The 20,627-nt window shown below is 41.1% G+C and overlaps 1 protein-coding gene and 1 non-coding gene across 3 annotated transcripts in view; both read right to left on the bottom strand.

Annotated features, from left to right (window-relative positions):
- The window catches only part of DERA (deoxyribose-phosphate aldolase), a 116,992-nt gene that overhangs the window by 66,217 nt on the left and 30,148 nt on the right, over positions 1 to 20,627 (bottom strand). For both annotated transcript variants that reach the window (XR_003001575.1, XM_024733397.1), the window contains exons 2-5: positions 7,397 to 7,494; positions 6,118 to 6,265; positions 2,531 to 2,626; positions 190 to 324 (exon numbers count right to left, since the gene is read on the bottom strand). Coding sequence is in view for 1 of the 2 variants with exons in the window: in XM_024733397.1 (XP_024589165.1) it covers positions 190 to 324; positions 2,531 to 2,626; positions 6,118 to 6,265; positions 7,397 to 7,494 (477 nt within the window). In the remaining variant the exon portion in view is untranslated. The remainder of the gene's footprint in view (positions 1 to 189; positions 325 to 2,530; positions 2,627 to 6,117; positions 6,266 to 7,396; positions 7,495 to 20,627) is intronic.
- LOC112391964 (U6 spliceosomal RNA) lies at positions 4,138 to 4,241 on the bottom strand. Its single transcript, XR_003001597.1, has one exon. It is a non-coding gene; the product is annotated as a U6 spliceosomal RNA (small nuclear RNA).

Below are 20,627 nucleotides of genomic sequence, written 5' to 3'. Positions count from 1 at the left end.
AAAGTTCATGCAGGTGGGCAGGATGCGCAATCTTGGTCGAGTTTTCTCCTCAATTCACCCTCTGATCGAGGGACTTGTAATCTAGAACAGTGACTTCCACACCATGCTACCTCTTATCAGATCCTTGCCATCGGACTGACCAGGGAAGAACCAAGTCTCCCTCTTGGGTAAGGATGTGTGTGCACTTACCTTCCCACTGGCCTGTCAGCACCAAGGTCCTGTTAATTACCACGTCAATTTCTGAAGCTCCATCTTCCACAGCCAATCTGATCTCTTCTAATCGTGTTTTTAAATGAGTCTGCCCAGCTGGAAAGCCAGTGGCCACTAGTAGAGAAAGAAGAAAACAAAAAAAGAAAGGAAGGAAGGTAGTGAGGGAGGGAAAGAGGGAAGGAGGGAGGGAGAGAGGGAGGGAGGGAGAGAGGGAGGGAGGGAGACAAATTGCAATTGGTCAGTATCTCAACAAAGAATTTCAGACCAAAAAAATTAGCATTTAGACCAAAGCATGAATGACACTTCAGAACTTCATGCCTACCTTGCAAAGTGAAGTATAAAGAAACTGAGTGCAATTTTATATAGTACTGACGTTAGGATAAATATTAGTACTATATCCTTTGGAAGACCTGAGATTAAGTTGCTACAGAGATGCTCATGGGAGTGCTTTAAGTAAATAGCAATTAAGAAGATATGTCATCGTCAAAGTGAAAGTCATAAGATAGTAGCTACAGCCCTGTCTTGATGGGCACTAGTTAATTCTGGATCCTACTCATGACCAAGTTGGCTATCACTGTCATGATTTACTCATTTACATTTAGAGCTGTTGTAACCAAACTGTAATATAGGTTCCTCCCACTGCCCATTTTAAAGTGAACAGCCAAGCAGATGAGAATAAACGGGAGATGTTGCACGATGGAAAAGCACCTAATTCGTCCACAAAACTGGGGCAGGGGTAAACTGGGAAGAGCAGGGCCACGCATAAATAAAAGGAAAATAAACACACAATGACACTTTGGAAAAAGTAGTAACATTTTTAACATGCTAATCATTAATTCCATTCCTGTGTCTAAAGATAACCTTTCATGTTTCCTTGATGTTATTAAATTCCTTGGGTCTGTTACCTTAGAGGAAAGCATGTTTCCCTGTTGTATAAAGGAAAAGCTGAATTGACTGAGGCTAATGAAAAATGAAGGTTGGTAAAGGTGTAGCTAGCTAACAAATACTCTGGGAATCTTCACAAATAGGTTGTATATAAATACTGTATAGTCTGTTTCTTTTGATGTATCCCTAATAAAATAATGATTTTTTTAGCTTCCTTCTTTAAAGCACCAGGATATTCCTCTAATACTTTTTAAAAGGAGAATCTAATTTTATATGTATCTATCCATATGTAAATACACACACACACACATACAGGGAAGCTTTTAGTAAGACTTTTCCCTCCCTCATGCCTCGTTCTCCTACTCCATCTATCTTAAGTCAGTAATTTTTTTTTTTAATATTTATTTATTTGGCTGTGCCAGATCTTTGCTGCCTTGTGTTGCAGCATGTGGGATCTAGTTCCCTGACCAGGGATCGAACCTGGGCCCCCTGCACTGGGAGCGCAGATTCTTACACGCACTGGACCACCAGGTAAGTCCCTACATCTATCTTAAGTCAAAAACTCTTGAACACACTCTCTTTTCTTTATCTTTCAGGCTTGGGGGTGGCTCTCATCATCTCCCACGTGGCCTGTGATGAGTCTAACTAACTCCATTTCACCCCTCTACAATTTGTCCACTACCATCCCCTACCTTAACTACGTCATGAAGCGGATCATGGTATGTCTCTGCTTAACATCTTTTGGTATCTTCCCCGTCACCAAAATAAAACCCAGATGCCACGGCCTGGTATGGTTTCCCCATGGGATCTGACCCCAATCTACCTCTCCAGCTTCAACTCCCAAGCGCTGCCTTTGTCCTACCTTAGGATCCAACAATTACAAACCCATTTCAGTTCCCTGAACTGTGCTTCTGCACCTTCACATGTGCTAGTTCCTCTGTCTAAAACGCCATTCCTTAGTTTATCAACTCTCTAAACTCTTCCTTAACCTTAAGACCCAATGCAGGGGTCTTAGTATCTCCTCTGTGAAGCATCCCCCTACCCAATGAGAGTCATCAACCTCTGCAGAATAAGTCACTACCCACTCGGGGTCACAACTGTACCTTCTGCATATCTTTATTGTTATATTTTACATATAAATAATAGTACATGTCCTGTGTTACAATTTTTTTTTAAACTTGACTATTCCCCCTAAACAGCTAAGTTTCCTTTAAGGACAGAGATACAGTTCTATATTCTTAGGAATTAATACATATAATGTCTGCTACTCAACAGGCAATTAATAAATATGAAAATAATAGATAAATACAACCAATTAAATATATAAAACTAATTAAAATCATAGTATAAAACTACAGAGATACTACCCCAAAGTGTCTGAGTTGAAGAACGGGAAACATGTTGATTAAACGACAACAGAAGCCACAAATTTTACCTGATGCCACTGGGATATCACAGCCTGCAGCCTTTAATGCTTTTACTGCATCACATACCCGGGCAGGATAAACACAAACGGCAGCTGTAGTAATGCCTATGAAGAAAGAAATCATAACAGCCTAGTTTATGTGAAGTTCAAGTCACACAATATGCTTTTAATTATTATTTATACTTCAACATTGGCAGAAATCAAAATGAGAGAAAAAATAATTCCCCTACGATACTGCAACAAATTAAAAGGTTTTTACTTTCCACATTCCCTTCTGGCTCTTGACAACGTGGATCATTTTCTCATCATCACCGTAACGGAATAAAATATATGTATTTTTTAATTTTATTATATTTTTTACTTGAAGTATAGTTGACTTACAACGTTGTGCCCATCTCTGCTGCACAGCAAAGTGACTCAGTTATACACATCTAGACATTCTTTTTTTAATATTCTTTTCCATTATGGTTTATCACAGGATATTAAATATAGTTCCCTGTGTTATAAAGTAGGACCTTGTTGTTTATCCATCTTATATATAATAGTTTACATCTGTTAATCCCAAACTCCCAATCCTTCCCTCCCCCATCCCCTCCCCCTTGGCACCCACAAGTCTGTGCTCTATGTCTGTGAGTCTGTTTCTGTCTTGTAGATAGGTTCATCTGTGCCATATTTTAGATTCCACATATAAGTGATGTCACGTAATATTTGTCTTTCTAACTTAGAATGATAACCTCTAGCTGCATCCATGTTGCTGCAAATGGCATTGTTTTGTTCTTTTTTATGGCGAGTAGTGTTCCATTGTGTATATGTACCACATCTTCTTTATCCATTCATCTGTCAATGGACATTTTGGTTGTTTCCATGTTTTGGTTATTGTAAATAGTGCTGCTATGAACATAGGGATGCATGAACCTTTTTGAATTATAGTTTTGTCTGGGTATATGCCCAGGAGTGGGATTGCTGGATCATACAGTAATTCTATTTTTAGTTTTCTGAGGAACCTCCACACTGTTTTCCATAGTGGCTGCACCAACTTACATTCCCACCAACAGTGTAGGAGGGTTCCCTTTTCTCCACACTCTCTCTAGCATTTGTTATGTGTAGACTTTTTGAAGAAGGCCATTCTGACTGGTGTGAGGTGATAACCTCATTGTAGTTCTGATTTGCATTTCTCTAATAATTAGTGATGGTGTGCATCTTTTCATGTGCCTACTGGCCACCTGTATGTCTTCTTTGGAGAAATGTCTATTAAGGTCTTCTGCCCATTTTTCAATTGGGTTGTTTGTTTTTCTGTTGTTGAGTTATATGAGCTGTTTGTATATCTTGGAGATTAAGCCCTTGTCTGTTGCATCATTTGCAAATATTTTCTCTCATTCCATAGCTTGTCTTTTTTTGTTTTTGTTGTTGTTGTTTTTGTTTCTATGGTTTCTTTTGCTGTGCAAAAGCCTGCAAGTTTGATCAGGTCCCATTTGTCTATTTTTGTTTTTATTTCTATTGCCTTGGGAGACTGCCCTAAGAAAACATTGGTACAATTTATGTCAGAGAATATTTTGCCTATGCTCTCTTCTAGGAGTTTTATGGTGCCATGTTCTATGTTTAACTCTTTTTTTAAAAAAAATATGCAACGCTTCACGAATTGGCGTGTCATCCTTGCACAGGGGCCATCCTAATCTCTGTATCGTTCCAATTTTAGTATATGTGCTGCCAAAGCAAGCACTGGAATAAAATACTTTTGATACATTGTTCTTGGAGGTTAACATAGTGCCATTTGTAAAAAAATTCCTAAATAGTAAACTTGGTGGCTTTGATCCAATGAAACTGTTTTATTTCATGCAGATAATAAAATCCAGGTTTTTACAGCATTCAAAGAGGACAGCAGATGAAGAAAAATGTAAGTGAACCTTACAGGGTAGTACAGGCAGACCCTGGAGATAGTGTGGGTTCAGTTCCAGACTATCGCAATAAAGCGAATATCGCAATAAAGTGAGTCACGGGAATTTTTTGGTTTCCTAGTGCATATAAAAGTTACGTTTATACTATACTGTAGTCTATTAACTGTGAAATAGCATTATGTCTAAAACAAGTACATACCTTAATTCAAAAATATTTTATTGCTAAAAAATGCCTAAGAATTACAATGGTAACATCAAACATCACTGATCACAGATCACCATAACAAATATAACAATGATGAAAAAGTCTGAGGGGCTTCCCTGGTGGCACAGTGGTTGGGAGTCCACCTGCCGATGCAGGGGACACGGGTTCATGCCCCGGTCCGGGAAGATCCCACATGCCGCGGAGCGGCTAGGCCCGTGGGCCGTGGACACTGAGCCTGCGCGTCCGGAGCCTGTGCTCCGCCACGGGAGAGGCCACAACAGTGAGAGGCCCGCGTACCGCAAAAACAAAAAAAAGAGTCTGAAATACTGCAAGAATTATCAGAATGTGACAGAGACATGAAGTGAGCAAATGCAGTTGGAAAAACAGCACCGATAAACTTGCTCAACGCAGGGCTGCCATAAACCTTCAATCTGTAAAACACATAGTATCTGCAAAGTGCAATAAAACAAGTTACACCTGTTTAGCAAAATGACATTTACCTAATTCTATTCCCTCTTTTGCAGAAAATAATAAAATCTGGATCTGAAGCCCTCATTTTGAGGAATAAGATCTTAAATTGAAAAATCAAATAGCCACCCTAAAACAATTAACATAAGACTCATATAAAGCTGTTGCTTTAAAGTGGTATAAATGGTAGGTGTTTTACTGTCAACTCAAAAGAAAAATACTACTTTTCAAAAGCTGTAGGTTTGTTTAGGTCTATAAGTTATCCACAAACTATTTGGGATAAAATACCTGCATTGGGCCAATGCAGCATCTCTAGCTGCATTCATTATAGACAGGCACCTGGGAACCATGAAGGATCCCTTCATGGTTTAGATCTGATTCCTAAAACAAGCCCATTGAGTAACAACACACATTGTCCTGGAAATACCACTTCGCCTTCCAGGTCTCAAGTTTCCTCACTTAGAAACAAGGGCATCGACTCTTAAAATCTCCTTCATTTCTAAAATGTTAAGGTTCTAAACTTACGGCAACTTTAGAAAGTCTTTTCTTTCATGTATACGAAGAGAGTGAGTATAACTTTTTTTCAAAAGATCTAACCTAATATACAAGCTTGCAATATATCCCATTTGTATTTTATTCTCAAAAGCATTTCATTTACTCACAGAAAATACTTTATGTATGAGGTGTGATTATTAAGTAATGAGACTGGCTTTTTCATATGTGGCTAGGGAATCAGAATCAGTATTTGAGAGTCACTAGATAGAAAACTTCCAAAACTGAAGAACTAGAAAGAAAAATAAACGCAATACTTGCAACTTTAATCCATGATGGGAAAGAACTGACCTAAAAATGAGACTCAGATTCTTCCTCTGCTGTTTCTCAGAGAAGAATCTCAATTATTTCTCTATGTACACAATTCTATCATGGATTTTATTGCTACCATCATTTTAACAGCTGAATCTTAAGTCCTCTTAGATTTAGTAACTGTTATTGTAAAAACGGTAAACACCAGACAGACTACACATTACCTTTATCGTGCATATTTAAAGCTTTTAAGAGATCTTCCCGGATTGGATACTTGGCTTTATAACAGAGCCTTTGAATGTTGGAAGATGTGTCATCGCCTGAAAGTGTAGTTAGATCTATAAAGGTAACAGCTTTCAGGAGCCAAGCAGCCTGGTTTGAAGAAAAGTTAAAAACAAGGTTTAAAAAAATAATTAATCTCCAACCCAGTTAGTTAGTAAAGAACCATTAGGCACATATGGGTGCTAAAATCTCTTGTCTATGCTGTTCTAAGGCATATGTTCTGATATATGCTCAAGAGTGACCAAAAAGATGAAGGTTACATAGAATAAAATAAAAGGGGAGAAAAGAGCTTATAAATGTTTTTTCTCCCATAGGTAACCCAAATTGAAATCCCTAATAGATCAAGTCTCCCCACATGTGACTTTTCCATTTCATTCACAAGGAGCCTCAGAGGGCCACCCGCTAGGGGAGAACTTGGGAACAAGAGTTTCTATCGTACACTTTACCTCCAGCCTGGGGTCTGGAATGAGACACTGTAAAAAGAGTCTCCATCTTCTTTGTTTTTTGGTTTTTTTTTCAATTTAATCCAATTATAATTTTTAAACCATATTCATATTTCACAACTCATTCTGACGAATTCCTTTTACCTTTTCAATCAGATTATTTCTAAGGATGAGCAAAATGTGACCTGTCATCCTAAAGGATTCCATCACGTGTGAAATCAACTCTGAATTCCTTTTAGTCCTGAGATGCATACATAGCACATCTTTCGTTGGTACACACTGAAGAATGTGCTGACCACAAGTACTCTATGAAACATCATTTTTCGAATTTTGAAAAATGATTTAGGAAAATTAATTAGTATGGTAAACGTGATGGTCAAAGAAGGTCAACTCATACCTCAGGGCCTCAACAGCGGACACACCAGGTTTAGGTGTTACGGTTTTAAAATTAAAATAGAAGCCAACCAAAGAAGGTATGTCTAAGAAACTGAATAAATACACTGACAAAATATGCCATTTAATTCACTCATGAATAAAGATGCCTCAAATTCATTTGTGGCTTTGCCACTCAAGAGTGATAAGATTTTTAACTTGTTTGGATAAATGTGTTATCTTTCTCCAACCCATCATCATCATATATGAATTATTAAAGTAAGTCATGGACAGCTGCAATATTTTAAGTTTAGATGCATCTTGAGCAAAATTCAATCTCGTGGCCTTGAGGGAAGAGACCAGGGCTGTAAACTACAGGGAGAGAATTCTCAAGGAGAACCCTTACTTGCCACTCCTTTTTCACGGGTCTGCGGGCCTGGATTTGTTCTGCACGCCTCAGAACTGCCGGTTGATTCACTTGTATTTTGGAGATCCAGCTAAGGTCTAAAGGCAAAAGAACAACACTTTAAAAGTTTTATTAAACATATTCACCTGCTTTTACATGGTCCTTGAAAGGACAGACTTATCACTAAGTTGCAAAGCTCTTTTAAGCCTTATATTTCTTTTTTGCTGAACTACAAATAACTAACCTCGTTGAAGGAAGTCCAGCCATGAAAAGGCCTACTTGGTGTAAAATCAAGTACATTTGGAACTAGGAGAACCTGTACTGATTCATTACACAGATATGTCTAACAACGGAGGAAAATGTGCTACTCATGCCACGGGCCTCACTTCTGCCAGCAGAGACTTATTTGTGAGTGTCCAGTCCAGGAGAATGAATGGTTAATAAACACATAGGTGAATTAATATTGGGGGTTAAAGGAATCCTTGCTGATAAAATTAATAACTACTAGATGCTGATAGGATACAGCCCATTCTTGCCTCAAAGGAGAATTTTTCAAAGTGTATTAGAAATTAGTGCACTGGGGCTTCCCTGGTGGCGCAGTGGTTAAGAATCCACCTGCCAAGGCAGGGGACATGGGTTCGAACCCTGGTCCGGGAAGATCCCACATGCCCCGGAGCAACTAAGCCCATGCGCCACAACTACTGAGCCTGCGCTCTAAAGCCCGTGAGCCACAGCTACTGAAGCCCGCGCGCCTGGAGCCCGTGCTCCGCAACAAGAGTAGCCACCGTAATGAAAAGCCCGAACACAGCAACGAAGAGTAGTCCCGGCTCGCTGCAACTACAGAAAGCCCGCTCACAACAACAGACCCAACTCAGCCAAAAATAAATAAATAAATAAATTTATTTAAAAATAAAAAGAAATTAATGCACTGACATAACAAAAGTCAGAAGAGGGAAAAGAAAAAACAAGCTGTTCTAAATTCCGGGAAACATCTCTGTTCTTCTGTTTTGAAATGCTCTCTCCTACCTGTATTCCACCCTCCATCCTCTTCTGGTTGACTGTAATTTCTATTTTAAACCCAGCCTAAATGTTAGCTTTTGTGAAACCACTGCCTGCTCCCCAGATAGAACTAACATTTGGGTAGACCTCTACTACAGAGCTAGAACTAACATTTGGGTAGACCTCTACTACAGAGCCTGTATTTCATCAAGGAGTCGTAAAATTGTCTCTTGTACTTATGACAATGTGAGCCATGATCGTATCCGTCTTTGCATGTCTAACACCAAACACAGTGTCTGGTGCATGTGCATTTCAACTTCACCCAGACACTCTATAACAAAAGTGGCCTCCTCATAGTAAACTGGACACACACCCATTTATCTTCTATAACTAAACTCATTTCTGTATCTCTCTAGCAACCTCACGTTCCTGAAGAATCATCTTAAAAGAGCCTTAAAAGACTGCTGTGGGGGGCTTCCCTGGTGGCATAGTGATTAAGAATCCGCCTGCCAATGCAGGGGACACAGGTTCGAGCGCTGGTCTAGGAAGATCCCACATGCCGTACAGCAACTAAGCCCGTGCACCACAACTACTGAGCCCGCGCTCTAGAGCCCATGAGCCACAGCTACTGAAGACTGCCTGCCTAGAGCTCGTGCTCCGCAACAAGAGAAGCCACTGCAACGAGAAGCCCGCGCACCGCAGCAAAGACCCAATGCAGCCAAAAATAAATAAATAATTTATTTAAAAAAAGAAAAAATAAAAAACTGCTGTGGGAAAGGTGATTCATTAGACATGACATGTAATTCATGTCACAATTACACAATTCTTTATAACGTGATGGAGAAAACTGCTGAATGCATACTGTACTATGGAACAGCACATACCATAATAGTAATAAAGTATTTGCATCCACCTCAAAGATAAGACCACCAAGAAAACCAGTTTCTACAAAAGATATTCTCTCATTTTCATTCAATTCTTCTTATCAATATTAACGGTATAGAAATTCCAAATTAGAGTCTGAGTGATTAATAATGATATTCTTGTATCACTGAAGAATGGGAGTTCCCCGGTGGTCTAGTGGTTAGGATTCCCAGCTTTCACTGCCATGGCCCAGGTTCAATCCCTGGTCAAGGAACTGAGATCCCACAAGCTGTGCAGTGTGGCCAAAAAAAAAAAAAGAATTTTAAAAATTAAAAATAAAATAAATAAATATCACTGAAGAAGGAACAAAGTTTGAGCGCTTTTTTTTCTGGTTAAATTATTCTGTTAGTCAAAATCTTGTAACAAAACAGATTTTTAATGTTTCAATCCATCTGCTCCTTGAAGACACTGTATGTTTTCCAGCTTGTCTGCTGACCCAGCTTCACAGAGGAAATGGGAGTCTACGGTCAGGGACATGAAATCTGCCTCTTCTTCTCCACCCAAAGACTGGTTTGGGCCTAGGTAGAGCCCAAGAGAGTCAGACCAGGCAGACATGCTAGACTCATCCCAATTTATCTAAGACCTGTAACAAGCCCTCTCTACCCAAAGGCTGGAGAGGCTTTTTTTTTAAAAAAAACTACTAATAATGGGGCTTCCCTGGTGGCGCAGTGGTTGAGAGTCCGCCTGCCAATGCAGGCGACACGGGTTCGCGCCCCGGTCCGGGAAGATCCCACGTGCCACGGAGCGGCTGGGCCCGTGAGCCATGGCCGCTGAGCCTGCGCGTCCGGAGCGTGTTGCTCCGCAATGGGAGAGGCCACAACAGTGAGAGGCCCACAACAGTGAGAGGCCCGCGTACCGCAAAAAACAAACAAACAAACAAAAAACACTACTAATAATGGTGATTAGGTTCCTGGTAAAGATTGTTTCCCTGCCAACAGTCAAAATTACAGAAGTAAGGAGTGGCGTGAAATACAAGTGTGACCGCCAAGCCACTGCTGACAGTGGCCAAAAGAGGGAAGCCTAGGCGGTAGGGCAAGGCTTTGAGGGGTGGTCCTTAATCAGTCACATGACACCTCCTAGAAGCTCCCTCCCCACCCCCAGGCCCTGCTGCAGGAGGGAGGTCTCAGGCCATCCCCGGACTCTTCACCATCAGGCTCCATCCTCCCTCATGTGCCATTTTCTCCCTCTCCACCCCGCCTAACCCTGAGGCACAGCCTTCCTAAACTCCTGGGAGCTCACTGACACATCACATCGTGTTCTGTCTCTGGACCTGTGTATGCTGTTTGCTCCCTCCGCATGCCCTCCGTTATCCTGACAATTCATTTGCCACCTTCTCTGTGAACCTTCCCTGAACTACACAGGTTGAGCTATTCCTTTGCTTCTTTGTGCTTCCATGCTTTCAATACTTACAGTCCATCTTTTTAGTGCCTTCTGAATGGCACTGATTTGTCCAGATGTTCATATTCCCAACAGATTTTTAAAACTCCAAGCAAGGTACCTGACGCACGGGTGGCATTCAAGAAATAAACTAAGGGTTCCCAGAGACCAGAAATGATCTGGGCGATGTCTTTCCAAATTGCTGCTTTTTTTTTTTTTTGTGTTTTTTTTTTTTTTTTTTTTTTTTTTACTGCTTACTTTTCCCCCCCCAGCCTGGCTGAGGTATAGTTGACAAATAAAAATAGTAAATATTTAAGGTGTATGTCCTGATAAATGTACACACTGTGAAATAATCACCACGGTCGAGCTAATTAACATTATCTATTGCTTCACACATTTTCTGTATCCTTTTTTCTTTTTGTTTTTTATGTATGCTGAGAACATTTAAGATCTACTCTTAGCAAATTTAAAGTATACAACAGAGCACTGTTAACTACAGTCACACTGCTATACAAAAGATCTCCAGGAACTCCTCATCTTGTATAATGAAACTCTGTACCCCAATTGCTTCTAATTAAAGGCTTTTGGATCTCCACAAGAGAAGTTGGGACAGAGACAGGAATGTAATACCTGAGGACATTCCCCTTAAAAACTAATTTTTAGTACAACTCCTCACCAAAGGTTAGAACCCACGAGGCCTGCTCTCACACGTTTCAGACACCACTTGACAGAGAGGTCCCTGCAAACCATCTCTGGGAGAATGGAACAGGATTACTTCTCCCACAGTATCACGGCTAAAAATATCTTTAGTGGTCATAAAATCATCCAGCCCCATAGTTAATCCAGCCACAGAATTTGCCTCCATGATCTCCCATGGTAATGAATTATATAAGTGACTATCCCATTTTATTAGCACTTAATTTGCTACTCCTTAATTTCATCAAATAACCCTGTTCTCCTATAATGGGGTCTGGGGAAAAGAAAGGACTGACTGGCCTTTGTTATGTCCTTCACCATTTTTAATATTTTATTTGAGTACCCTTTAGCGTCTTTTTTTCCAGGAGAAGTGATTCTAAGGCACACAATCTCATCAGGATCATAGAAGCTTCTCTTACGGGGCCAGGAGGGGTTTCGAGTACACGGGCCTTTGGGGAGAACAGACGCGAAGCCACAATTGGAAGGTGATGATACTCCTTTCCGAAAACTCTCCCGAGAAGAAAATCCCAGCGTTCCTCTTAGTATGCCATTTTGGCGGCTTTCAGGCCCTCCTTTCAGTTATAAATTTGTTCTCAAATACTCCTCTCACAATTTTTTATGATTCTTATTTTTCCTATTTAAGTCTCAGTGGGGACAGAGATCATTTTCCCTGCAAATGTACTTCATAGCCTTTCCATCACCTCCATTTGTCTGCAGGGACATTCCTGTACTTCTGTACAATATTCCTAAAACGTGTAATACCAATGACAACTCCACGAACGGAGGTTTATGTTGTATTTTGATTTCACCTTTGTTCTCAAAGGAGAAAAATCAATTGTGATAATTCATTAGAGACTTGCCCAAATTTGGAAAAGAAAAACTAAACTTCCTGTGTTTTTACTTCTCATTCTTTCTGGGTTTTTACATTTAATTGTACCATCCAAATTTCTGCCTTAGTGTTGTCTCCAGTCATTTCTTCATATGCACTTGTGCAGTACATTTTTTTTTATTAATTTCTATTGGAGTATGGTTGCTTTACAAAGTTGTGTTAGCCTCCACTGCACAAACACAATGAATCAGCCATACACATACAGATATCGACCTCCCTTTTGGATTTCCCTCCCGTTTAGGTTACCACAGTGCATGAGGTAGAGTTCCCTGTGCTATACAGTACGTTCCCATCAGTTGTCTATTTTATACATAGATGTGTCAATCCCAGTCTCCCAATTCCTCCCACCCCACCCCTTTCTTGTGCAGTACATTTTTAATCCCAGAGTCTATTACTGAGAACCCCTTCCTACTGTAGGCACCCAGATGTCTATTATTTCTGTGTTGTTTATTTTCAATTCTAATTTGCAACTTCCCAGGAATCAGTTACAAGTGCCTAGCACAGAAATAGGTGCTCAATAAACCCCTTGCATCACAGGAAATTTATCTTTTACCTCAGGCACTGAAACTGGTGAAGTATCAACTTCATCATGTCTAGTCTTTCAAACTTAGCCCTGGTTATCTTTGTTAAAAAAAAAAAAAAAAAAAAAAGGAGCCCTGAAGGTCAATATATGCCCGATCCAGCCAAGCTAAGAAGATATTCAGTTTACATAAGTGAGGAGACTCAGCCTTGCCCAGGTCCTAAGCCATAAAGATACAAGACAGAGACTGTGCTGGGAGCCTCATCCTTTCCAGCAGGTGGGGTCTGGAATGAGTCTTCTTCCCAAGGTCTAGTCTAGCATCCAGTAAACCCTGGGTGAGCCCTCCAGGCATCCATGTCCCCACTGGGCATTAGCCAACTCTAGATTCTAACATTCTACTGTGTAAGCACAGTCCTCAGAATCCAGACGGACAGTCCAGAAACTAAAACAGCAGCAACCTAGCAGCATATATGGCCACAGCCCACAAAGCCCTGCTACTATGATATCTCCCCACAGCAACTCTGCTCCTAAATCTCTAAGTCCCGACCCACATACATTCACCAGCCAGACCATTCTTCAGGTTACCAACCCAAGCCCAGGTGAGTGATGAGTTTACTACACCCTCTGAAATACTTCTGGTAGACCGCTGGCACCAAGTTGAAGGCCTGCTTGATCTGCCGATTGGTTTCCTCTGCACCAGTCTTGTCTATCCTCTGCTTACACTCCTCTTCCATCAGGCGGTCTTGCATCCCCAGCTACACGGGTTATGCCGCTCTCTCAGAATACCTCATCAGAGCGGAAGGTAGTTCGGGTTCACGTGACAAGGTGTGTGCACACCTGCACCGGGCTTTGCACAGCAGTGCCACATCAGGATTTTAAAGCTTCCTCACTTTCTTTTTATCCTTCATCCCTCCTTGAGACATCAGCCATTTCTCAACTATTGCTGCTCTTTGGTAATCAGCTGCCTACTTCTGTCAATCATACTCCTCGATTCATTAGCTACTGTCAGCAGGTGACTCTGGACACTGAAAGGAGAACCCAACCGTTTACTGTGGCACCTAAAACACTGTTTGCTCCAGTCCTCAGTTGGCTATTTCAGCTCCACTTGTTCCCAGGATGCCCATAATCACTTGGTTATCAGCCTCAAAAGCTTAGCAGCAGTTGGTGGCTGCAGTTACGCAGCTAGACGAGCATAAATCCTTGGTGGAACGAGGTGCCCACGTGCAAGTCCTACAGCCTCTCCACTTAGCGTTTCCTCAGTACAGGCACTGTGCTAAACGGTGTGAGGAACGCAGTGGCAGTAAATAGGTTGTTCCTCTCCTGAAAAAGCTTGGGGAGGAAAGGGAGTGAATAATACAAAATGTAAGTCCACACATGAGAGCAAAAAGCAATGCTTTCAACCAGCGGCTCCCAACTGATCCCACAGGTTCCATCAGTTAGGAATCTTTCAGTTGAAAAATGATGAAAACTGACTTTGTTGACTGAAACAAAAAGGGAAGGATATTACGAACTCAGATAATGGAGAAGAGAAGAACAAGATCAGAAAACAGACAGGAACCAAAGAGAGCCAAAAGCTGGAAGAATAATGCCAGCGTTTAAGAGCAACAGTCTGGCCAAGATGCCACGAGCAGCTGCTGCCGGACACCACTGCCATCTTGAACTCACTCGGGGCCCCAAGTCCATATAAACACATCTGGTACTTGACCCATGCGTGACTGCGGGGCCCGGTAGGAGAGGAAAGATCTACTCCTTCCTCTGTAGTAGACCCAACCGAGTCTACATACTAGGAGATCTCCCAACAATAAGAGGATGTGAGTTGGTTGTTGAAGAGCAGAAAAGGATAAATGTCTATGACAATGATCAATAAGTTCGGGACATGCTAGATGGGAAAGCTTTTCCTGGAGATGCAGAAGGTACAGTAGCTTATTAAACTCTACGAGAAAGCCCACATTTAAGAAAGCTCTGGAATTTTCTTTAATCCAGCACTTCTCAAACTTGACCACTAAATGATTTTTCCCTATAACATACTTACCACACTGGCTGGACAATAAGGCAAGTTCAGATGAAGGGTAGCTTAGAGTAGGCTCATCCAGTTGGCCAGAAAAAAACCCTTCATGGATAAGCAGAGATTTGAAATTGGCCCTGAAGTATGGCCCTCAACCTGGAGGCATTTTTGGTTGTCACAGCTTCGGGTGGGAAACTGCCGCTTGCATCTAGTGAGCAGAGGCCAGAAGTGCTGGTAAACTTCCTACAATGCACAGGACTGATGGTACCACCTTCCACAATAAAGAATTATCTGAGCCCAAGTGTCAATAATGCCAAGGTTGAGAAACCCTGCCCGAGTGATGGGCAGGCTTCACGAAAAATACAGAGGAAGTACAAGAGGTTTGCGGGTAACAGGAATATCAGGAACAAATGCAGGTTGGCTCTATTTGATTGACAGTGGCTTACCTGTAAGGCTCCTTAAGTACCAGGCTAAGGAGTCTAGATCTGTGCTAGCCCATCAGTAGCCACTGGCCACATGCAACTCTTCGAGAACTTGAAATGTGGATCATCAAAGTTGAGATGTGCTTTACGTACAAAATACACAGCAGATTTCAAAGATTTAGTACAAAAAAGGCATGTCAAGTATCATTTTAGCTATGTTTTGATACTGACTACATACTGAATTGAAGTGATAATACGTGGGACACGTTTGGTTAAATAAAGTGTTATTAAAATTATGTTCACCTGTTTCTACTTTTTACAACATGCATACTAGAAGGTTTTTGATTACTTTGTGTTGCACATTATATTTCTATTAGACAGCACTGCTCTAGACTTTATCCTAAAACTGATCAGAGCCACTGGAAATTTCCAAACCGGGCTGCAACAGAATTAAAGAAGTATTTACTAAAAATTAATCAGCATACAGTATATGTCCCATAGAAATGCCTACACGAGTATGCAAATGCAAATATGAAAAGGTATTTATGGTAGTATTGCTGCAAATGACACCAAGATCTATGATCAGCTCAATGAAACACAGCAAATCCATAATACAGAATATGATCCAGCCATTAAAAAGAATGAGGTAGATCAGTAAGTACTGTCACGGAAAACTGATTATGATTCTTTACTAAGTGAAAACAAGTAACCTGCACAGCAGTGATTTTTTAAATTAGAAATGTTTAAAAAAACCCAAAAGTACAAAACATATATCTGTTGGTATACGTGCAAAAAAATAATTGAATGTATACCAAGTTGACAAAAGTGTTTCTCTTCAGAGGTAGAATTACATTAAGATTTCTACTTTCATTTACATAATACTTTAAACTTTTTACAAAGAGCATGCATTACCTTATCGAGCAGTAAAAACAAAATATACTTAACTCTTTGGAATTAAGAGGCACTGCCAGGTAGCAGTGTGCAGGACAGGTGGAAAGGGAGGGAGACAAGAGTAGGTAGACCAGTAAGACGGCTGCTGCTGTAGCCCAGACATCAGCATGTGTAACGTCTCCCTGGGGCATTTTACCCCACCAAACCTTTCACGACCAATCCTTGGCCACAGAGATCTTCCACAAGGCCAGCCTGACACAACGGCACAGTGCCAGGCAGAAATGATAATACCAGATGCCACTGTACTGCTCCCATAGAAAAGATCACCAAAACCTTAGCACCGTGGGCCACCAGACGGAAGCTGATTATTACATGAATCCTATATGATACCAAACATCACACCTGGGCAAGACGGGCCCACACTCTAGAGAGCCTGCTCTGCTCTGGCCCGCCCATAGCAGTGCCCTTCCCCGTAGGTAAGGATTTCTGTGGCGCCAAGAGTACAGACTCTCCCCAGGATCACCTTCCCCTTCTGGTCCAGGCTCAAGGTGCACAGGACCCCAGCATTTCCAGACCAGATGGCTCTAGGCCTACTTACAGAGTCTACGGGGGTCTCCATCCCAAAGTCAACAGCTCATACGTAAGATAAGAGACAGACAAGGGACTTTCTTCATGGGAAGCTTGCTAAATGCAATTCTGGCTACGAATTACATTTATTCATTCATTCAACTAACATCAAAGGAGTACCCACGATGGTGCCAGCACTGACGTAGGCTCTGCGGATTCAGCAGCGGATGAACAAACAAACCCTTACTCTCACAGAGCTTTCTCTAATGAGAAGAGACAGATAAACATATACATACATACTGGTCCTCACCAGGGGAACCACATCATCCTAGTTCACCCAGGACATGCCCAGTGTACACCCCCTGTCCCATCTGGTTTAGCATTTGTCCCGTATATTTTGTTTTCTAACAAACCTTAAGACAAACCAGCATGGGTTTGGTAGACTCCAGCTTCTACCACCATCACCAGTAAAAGTGTGTGAGAGACAAGAGCAGTGAAGAGATCTCAGTTGGACATGTGGGTCACTCTGTAGAGGCCAAAACTTCACTCTTTCCCCCACCCTTCTTCCAGCCATTACAAAGCTAACACTACCAGCATTCTGGACATCCGTTGATGAGGACAGGTACGTGCAATACTGGCGGCGCCCTCCAGTCTTGGGTGGTGGTGGGAGAAATATGCATGACGTTGTGCCTCTGAACATACCAGCTGCTTGGGCCCTGGCCTGAGCCCAAGCCTGCAAGAGACACAGACGCACCATGCCAGCAGTCAGCAGGGCATGAGAAGTAAGAGAACCTGTAGGTTAGGCGACCACGGCATATGTGTAGGGGACCTCTAGATTCCTGAAGGACAGCAAACTGAAAGCATTGCTTTTATCATTTTTATATTCTGTAAGCCTGAAAGTATGTATTTGGGGTTAGGCTTTTTTATTTTGGAAAAAAAAAAAAAATCTATCAGCAACAATGAACTCAGAAAAGTATGTTTAGGGAATTCCCTGGCAGTCCAGTGGCTAGGACTCCACGTTTTCACTGCCGAGTGCCCGAGTTCAATCCCTGGTCAGGGAACTAAGATCCCTCAAGCGTGGTGCAGCCAAAAAAAAAAAAAATGCTTAATGAAAAATTAAATTCTGGATTTCCATTTCTTGGAAAAGTATGATCTATAATTTACACAAAATGCTTTTGAACATCTATCATAGGCCAGCGTACCTCTACAAGACCCGAATCTGCTAAATAACATTCACATTTACATAAAAAATTAGCAGTTAAGAAGCCTGTGCTTAAAGATGGCAATTTAACAGAAGCCTCAGAAGATACAGTTACATAAAACTCTGAAGCATGACTTTTCGTTGAGATAAAATGAGTACTCTAAATAGTGCCTGTTTTCACAACCAAAATTCTACTGTATGTACAAGAAGAAGAGCAGTAGTTATTAATTTGTTGGCTCCAGAAGCAGAAGAATTTCACAAACAACTAAACAATATAAGTTTTATATAAGTCATGGGTGCTTTAAAGAGAAAAATGAGTTAAATTAATTTAAATACTGGCTTATTTTTAAAAACCTAACATTAAATCAAAGAAAAAAAGTTCAGAAATCTATTCGTTGAAGGTAAAACACCTGACATTATTGTGACTGCCGATGTAAATTCAGTTAAAGAGGTTAGCACTGAACAAATAATTACTTGATTTTGCAGAGATGACACAGATGCAAATTTTGTTGGAGTACAGCATCACAATAAAAACAATGTTCTTATTAAGAAACCCAGGGAGCAGAAATACACTTGAATCTGGTTGTGACAGACACCTAACTTATAATTTCATCCAAATAAGCTTCCATAGTCTAACAATCAAAACACAAGCTATAGCTGTCAAATTTTAAATATTTTATATATACACAGAATAAGTGAACTACCTGATCTTTGTGAGAAAGCTGATGTTTAATTAAAAATAAATACTTCTTCCTGGCAGTGTGCACTATCTCTCTGCTGGTTATCATCAGTTGATTATTAGGAACATTTGACTGTTTGAAGAGGAAGAACCATTTTGTCAATCAGCCTAAGCTGACATACACAAGTCTTGAACTATTTTATAAATGAGACCTTTAAATGTTGGCTTTACTTTTTTTTTTCAATATCAGTCGAAAAATCTTTTTTTAAAAAAACTTATTAAATAAATAAAACACCCAAAGCCTCCAGCTTTTGAAACTTAGTGAACTACAACTATTGTTGACAACTGTTTGTAAATATTGCAAACAGGAAGACACTGAAATTTATCCCTCTACAAATGAGAGGACTTGGACAAATTAAATGAGATTTCAACTAGCGTACAGGTTGAATTTTAAAATTCTAAAATTGTACTTTGGAATATCTCGACTTAGCTGTTTTGCTTACCATCTATCCCTATGTAACAAACCACCACAAAATGTCATGCCGAGAAACAGCAAGCCTTTTACTATTTATCCGGATTCTGTTGGTTGACTGGGGCTCAGCTGGGCAGTTCTACTGCTCTCACTTGAGATCTCGTGTGGCGGCCACCAGGTGATGATGAGTCTGAAACACGCGAGATGGCTGCACTCACATGTCCGGTGCCTCAGAGGAGCGGCAGGAGACTGGGCTCTGCCGGGACACCTCCATGTCGGTCCGAACGTCCCCCTCTCCACGTGCCATTTCCAACAGGGCAGCTGAACTTCTCACAGAGCAGCTGAGGGCTCCCCAGTCATACAGCAGCTATTATCATTTCTGTCACCTTCTGTAGTTAGAGTCTCGGGTGAGCCTGGATCAATGCAGCAGAGGACGACACAAAGACATCAATCCCGGAGACCTGGTCCATCTTTGGAGACTGGCTACTCTAAGCTCCTATTTTAAACTGCATACATTTACTTTCTGTACTGTAAAGAACTTAAGGGTTCTACACCTAATTCCAATGTGGGGAGAAGGGGTTTCCTACACTACCACAATGCTCCAGACGCCAGCTGGATGTCCTACAATTCAACTCAGTTCTGACACTATCTACCCAGAGATATTATCATCAGATTCCCCAGGTTAAGGGCTCAGTCCCACAAGACTGCCCAACCCCCTACCTCCCCCCGACTTTAGACCTAGATGCAAGTCCAGGTTACCACCTGTGTTTCTGACCTACCACTGGAGGTTCCAACAACCCCCTCCATGGATTCGATTAATTTGCTAGACCAGTTCACAGGAATACCAGATTAGCAGTTTATTATAAAAGGATATAACTGAAACAACTACATGAAAGAGATGCAAAGGGAAAGGCGGGGGAAAGGGCAAAGAGCTTCCAAGTCCTCTCTAAGAGAATGACTCCCTGAATCACCACATGTTCACCAAGCCGTAAGTTCTCCAAACCCTAACCCTTTTGGGGTTTTATGGAGGCTTCATTACACAGGCATGATTGATTACATCACTAGCCATGATATGCGATCGAACTCAACCTCCAGCCCCTCTCCCTAACCCACAGGTCAGTTAAGGGGTGGCAGAGAAAGTTCCAACAAACTCATCAGTGGCTGGTTCTCTAGGCAACCAGGCCCCACGCTTAGGTAAGGCCCAAAAACCACATCGTTGCCATAACCAGACACCTTTATAGCTCTCATCATAGGAAATCTGAAGGGTTTAGGAGCTCTGTGCCGAGGAAGGATGAACACTAAATATGTATTTCTTACTATAAATCACAATGTCACAGAAACGAAACTGAGAGGGCCTGTGACATTACAGTATACAAACTTAACAAAACCTTCAAAAGAATCATAAACTGAGACAGCTTATTTGACCAGTTTTGTCTTATAAAAATATATATTATTTTGCCTCAGAATGGAGCAAAGTACATTAACGGTGAAACTACTTGTGCTGAAATATTTACACATTTCAATATAAAAACCCATGAGAAAAAAAAAAAAAAAAAAAAAAAAAAAAAACACAAAGAATAAAGAAAACC

Source organism: Neophocaena asiaeorientalis, unplaced genomic scaffold (assembly GCF_003031525.2).
Source record: "Neophocaena asiaeorientalis asiaeorientalis breed wild unplaced genomic scaffold, Neophocaena_asiaeorientalis_V1.1 scaffold150, whole genome shotgun sequence".
Lineage (NCBI taxonomy): Eukaryota > Metazoa > Chordata > Mammalia > Artiodactyla > Phocoenidae > Neophocaena > Neophocaena asiaeorientalis.
Note: the sequence above shows the minus strand (reverse complement) of the source record. Positions and strands in the feature narration are given on the sequence as shown.